At 41.1% G+C, this 5,487-nt stretch overlaps 1 protein-coding gene across 1 annotated transcript; it reads right to left on the reverse strand.

Moving 5' to 3' along the window:
* Positions 1-902: 902 nt before the first annotated feature.
* Ifng (interferon gamma) lies at positions 903-5,284 on the reverse strand. Its single transcript, NM_001281631.1, is given in 4 exon segments — positions 903-1,246; positions 3,594-3,776; positions 3,869-3,937; positions 5,131-5,284. Coding segments are annotated over 4 exon segments (525 nt in total). The 5' UTR covers positions 5,245-5,284; the 3' UTR covers positions 903-1,087.
* Between the last annotated feature and the right edge of the window lie 203 nt (positions 5,285-5,487).

Consider the following 5,487-nt stretch of genomic DNA (forward strand, 5'->3'; position numbering starts at 1 on the left):
AGAAGCAAGCCAGTGAGAAATGCTCTTACCTAGCATTCACTTCAGTCCCCGCCTCCAGGTTCCTGCCTTGAGTTCCTGCCCTGGCTCCCCTCAGTGGTGAACTATACTCTAAGAGGTGAAACAAACCCTTTCCCAGCTTGCTTGTGGTCACGATATTTTCTCACAGCAATAGAAACGTTACGACACACACCAATGACGTTTGCCTACCGTGATTGTGGGAGGGAATGCTAGCGTGGCGGTGTAGAAGAAAGAGCAAACCCAAAGGCCAAGCCAAGCAGTTTGGATACTTCCCACTGCAAGAGCTCTAAGTTGAATAGTGATGTAATTAGGCATATGCCTTTGAAAGAAAACTCAAACAGCTGCCAGCTAGAGCAGTGAAAAACCAGCAAATTGCCAGGAGAGAAAAGCACCACACTTAATGGGGCTTAAAGCAGCTCCAAGATTCCCACAGCTAAAAATGGCTTATTTCCAGCCCATTCATCAGTAGGTGGTCCATTCACCCGAGTCGCCTCTTAGAAGAAGTCTGACACAGCAGAAATAGTTGTGAAAGGTACACTTTATTCATATGCATTAGACAGTGATAAACTAGAAACAAGTGAGTTATTTGCTATTTTGGTGCAGTCACAGCTTTTAATAGGATTCAAAAGCACCAGGTGGGAGACACCTCTCTCCTCTGGGGACAATTTGTACTACCTGACATGTTGACATGCTGTCTGACTTGCTATTAAAGGGTGGGCTCAGAGTGTAGACATGCCCTCCTGTCAGCAGCACTTCATGATTCAATGCAGCTTTGTTGTCAAGTAAAATAAGGGTACCACCTACAGTCTGACTTCAGTCAGCTGGTTGACTGGCCCCTGAGATACAACCTTTTAATCACACAGTCTTGCTTAATCAATTAGAAACAATAAATGGTCAGGTGAGATAGTTGAGGATACAGAAATTATAAATAACATATATATATTAATAGAAATTCATTTTCATCACAGAAAAGTTGCTATCATAAATACTTCTTTGGTTGGTTATTCTAAAAATATAAATTTCCATATAAATAATGTTAAATATTAATAAATAGGTTTAAGTTTTAAATTCAAATATTGCTGGCAAGAATATTCTTGTTGGGACGATTTCCACCCCCAAAACAGCACCGACTTCTTTTCCGTTTCCTTAGGCTAAGTTTTCGTGACAGGTGAGGCATCACACTGATGAGTTCATTGACAGCTTTCCGCTGAACCTGAAGGTCATTTACCTGTTGGGGGAAAAATGTAGTTAACTCCAATTATGCAAACCATTGTGATATTTTTCTTTTAACATCATGATTGGTGAAAATAGAAATATCCCTTTTAAGAAGAACAATTCTGCATAGCAACATATTCCTTTCATTTGTAGCAATCACTTCTTTAACAGTTGAGACTACAAAGGTCATTAAAAGTCCAAGTTGTACAAGAGGGATAGGGTGCTTAACCACTACAGAAATCTCAAAATGGAGTACTAGCGGGACTCTGGGGTGGAATGGGGATGAGATTGAGTTTGCAGTAACTCTAAACTTGAACCAGGCGCCTAATATCCTGGAACTTGTTTCCTTGTGAAGAGACTGGTGAGTGACCTCTTTATTACAAAGTCTACCACCTTATGCTTTGCCTAGTCCTTTCTAGCCATACAAAAGAAAAATTCCTATGGGCCAATGCTCCCCTTGGTATAGCAGAATACTTTGACGATCTACCAAGGAGTCCAGAAACCCACATGTAGGAAGGAGAAGGCCCATGTTGTTGGGAGCTAAGTTCCCTCCAGAGATTCTGATATCAGTCAAAGCTTGAGAGCCACCAACACAAAATGAGTACTAAAAAAAAACCCCACATCCAAAACAAATGAAAAACATGATTTCATGATTTTAGATTTCTCCCAAATCAGATCATTGTCATCATGTTTAGAATGGGATTAAAAATAAACACCAATCATGTTCATATTAGTAATAATTTGCTGACAATGACACTTATAACAGTGTTTCCTGTTCTCTGCCTTCTACACCATTCATGGAACTACTTAAACAACTTCTCCATTGCTGGGCATTGGTGACACATGCCTTTAATCCCAGCACTCTGAAGGCAGAGGCAGGTTGATCTCTGTGAGTTCAAGACCAATTTGGTTTACAAGAGCTAGTTCCAGGACAGCCTCCAAAGCCACAGAGAAACCATGTCTCAAAAAACCAAAAGACAAACAAACAAACAAACAAAAAACTTCTCCATTGGATAACTTTATGCTTAATAAAATGAAAACCATTTACTGTTATCTGGCTTGTTTGTTTTTTCTAATGCTGGAAATACTCTGACTTCCTTGCTACATTGCCAAGGATTCAGAGGCTGATAGGACACAAGACTAGTTACTGAAGAGCGTGTGTGACCCAAGGCTACCAGAGGTAAGGCCTTAGGAGTAACAGGCTTCTATAAGCTGTGTGTTGTGAAGAGAAATTTACTTTCCAGCTTTCAAAACATTGCCAAGAATCCAAGAGACTTAGCCAGAGCTGAACAGCAAGCTGGAAGTGGGGGTGAGTTAGGAATGAGTACTTCATCCATCTCTGGTTGATGAGCTAGGATGTGCTGCCATCCTCCAGCCCCTGCTACAGAGCATGAGTCATGGTAGAGGTGGACTCAGGTAGACTGAAAGCTGGGCACAAAACATAAGACTGCAAAACACAGCCAGACACGTCTCCCTATCGTTTGAACCCATTTGCCACCAGAGCCTAAGGCTTTAGAATGCCTTTGCCTTCTGGATAAAATTTAGAGAAATGAGGTTTGCCTTTATGCTTTTGAGTTATCTTGCAGATTCGGGAAGTCATAATTTAAAGGCTTAGGTTTCACATGTTAAGGATTTACAACATAGGATAGCTGGAATATGCCCATACTGGGAAGTTACTTGAGCAAAACTTTCATAAACTATTAAAAGCAATCCTTTCCAAGTATGTCTACCTTTGCTTCCCTAAAAACAATCTGGACTGCATAGCATGAGAGGCTAGACAGAGACCAAGAGTAGGATACCCAGGTGTCTCTCGGGGACTCCACTACTTTCTCTTCTCTGACCATCATTTTCTACCTATGACACTGCACAGGTTTGGTTTTGTTTTTGACAAAAAAGATTAAACAAATGTAGTGATCCCAGCTGGTTCCTATCAAGATGAGGAAACAGCAGCTCAGCCAGCCAGGCTTGTGAGTCATCTAAAGTCACAGTTCCTTGTGGCCTGGCTGGGAGGAGGAGAACACAACGTCTTCTCACTCCCTCCCACTGCTCTTTCCACTAACATACAACCTCCCGTCCTAAGCGAGAGTTTCCATCACACACCCAGGGGGACCACAAGAGCTCTGCTCGCTGCTCCCCTCGGCTGCTTCCTCCTCAGAGCACTCACTCATCATGTGGGCAATGGTTTTAATGTCTGTGTTTTTCCAAAGTTGACCAAATCCCTCCCAGCATGCCCGTGGTGAGGAAGCATCTCAGACAGGGACTCATCTCCCTGCTTTATCAACTGTTCAGTAGCCATCTGATAATTCAAGACAGAGCAAAAAAACATTATATTAATACAATATTCTGCAAAGTTGCCTTACCGGAATCTTGGTGAGCTTCACAAAGTCATTGAGTTTCTCCATGCTGCTGTTGAAGAAGTTAGCAAACAGGTCTGCCTTGATGGTGTCTATGCTCCTCTGGATGGCCTGGTTGTCCTTCAAGGCTTCAAAGAGTTTGAAGTAGAAGGAGACGATCTGGCTCTCAATGATTTTTGTGTCACCAGCCTTGGGAAACAAGAAAACAAAGTAAGTCTGATGGGACCCGGTCCATTAGAAACAACAGGAAAAAATGTGGCAATAGGGAATATTCAGCTTACCTTTTGCCAGTTCGTCAAGATATTAAAGACGAGGTCCCCTCCATTCACGACATCTAAGCTACTTGAGTTCTAAGGAAAAAAGGAGATTTTATAATTAGTTCACCAACAGCCCTAAAAATATTTATCGTGTTTCATTGAATTCAGTGCCGACGAAAGTCGCTGATTTCCTTCCCAACCCTTCCATTTACTTCTAACAAGCATCCCCAAAATGTTCCATGTCAAATTTAGCCAAAGACTATTTTGCATTCTTTTAGATTTAGCTCCTTCTAGCCTAATCTTGAATTGTAAGGCCACAAGTAAACTCAAAAAAAAAATGATGATGAGATTTCAAATACCCCAAATAGCTGCAGTGAGCTAAAGAAAGTTACTCTCAAATTAAGAGAGGGTTTAAAAAAATCATCAGATTAATCCTAATGTGTACACTGCCCCCTTATGGTGCAGGTTTCTGAAACATCTGTGTGCACTCTTAGGATTTAATCACTGCTTGAAAAGATAGCTCCAAACACGTGTGAGTCAGCTTGATTTGCACTGTAAGGGTAAAATTGACTTTGGATGTTTGCACATTATTATCATAGCTATGTGTGTAATGGCAGACATTCAGAAAAAAGTATAAAATTTTAAGAATAAAAAATATTATTTTTGTCAACTTTGGTCTATCCAAAAGGAAACTGACAAAAGAAAAAATGTAAACCTCTGAGAAAGGTGACTCCTCTCAGACCTCTGTAAGTGGCTGGCTTCAGCGATAATTCATTTGTAGTAGAATTTCAACATCACTCTTCAGAGAAAGGCACAAGCAGGGAACAGCTCTGAAGCAGAAACTTCAAGAACATCGCTTTCTGTTACTTTTAAGTGATCGGTTGTTCCCCTAGGTGTTTTTAATGGCAATATTCATCTCTCACTATCACTTTCATAATAGTTTGAAGAATGAGAAATGAACAGCCAGCCATGAGGGTAAGAATGCTTCCTAACATGACTAAATGATTTTAAAGAAATCACAAAATAAGTATGTTTGTACCTCATACTCATACTATGCCCATCGTTGGGGAGATTTGTAAACACCCTGTGAGTCTCCATAGCAAATTGAACAGAGAGTAAAATCAGCATCAAAATCATTAAGTCAATAAACACCTCACCGACAAATAGCAACATTGCACCTAGTCTTCTCAAAATGACCGTGGACCAAAGAAGGCAGCCCGGTGTTGACAGCGCAAGTCAACATTAGTCATTTTCAACTACAAGCATTATTAAAAGGTCATACTTACAAAATATTTCTTCAGATTTTCTATTTCTTCAATGAGTGTGCCCTGGCAGTAGCAGCCAGACATAGCCTGAGTGAGGCAGAGCAACAAAGCCAAGATGCAACGTGTGGTGTTCATTATCTCAGAGCTAGGCCAACGCGATAGGAGTATTAAGGACTCGGCTGATGGCGTCTTCTGTGGTAGCTGATCGGCCAATGGAAGCTATACCCTGCGCCTCCCTTTCTGCCAGTATTTATACCTAATCGACAGCTCCTCAGGATTACGTGTTTTCACACGTTTTTTAAGATGAGATGGTGACAGATAGGTGGGGAAGCTAAGTTACTTTGCATTATAAGTCTGGTTTTGTGGCATGTCAGGGTT

The sequence above is a fragment of the Mesocricetus auratus genome, unplaced genomic scaffold, assembly GCF_017639785.1.
Source record: "Mesocricetus auratus isolate SY011 unplaced genomic scaffold, BCM_Maur_2.0 Super-Scaffold_100011, whole genome shotgun sequence".
Classification (NCBI taxonomy): domain Eukaryota; kingdom Metazoa; phylum Chordata; class Mammalia; order Rodentia; family Cricetidae; genus Mesocricetus; species Mesocricetus auratus.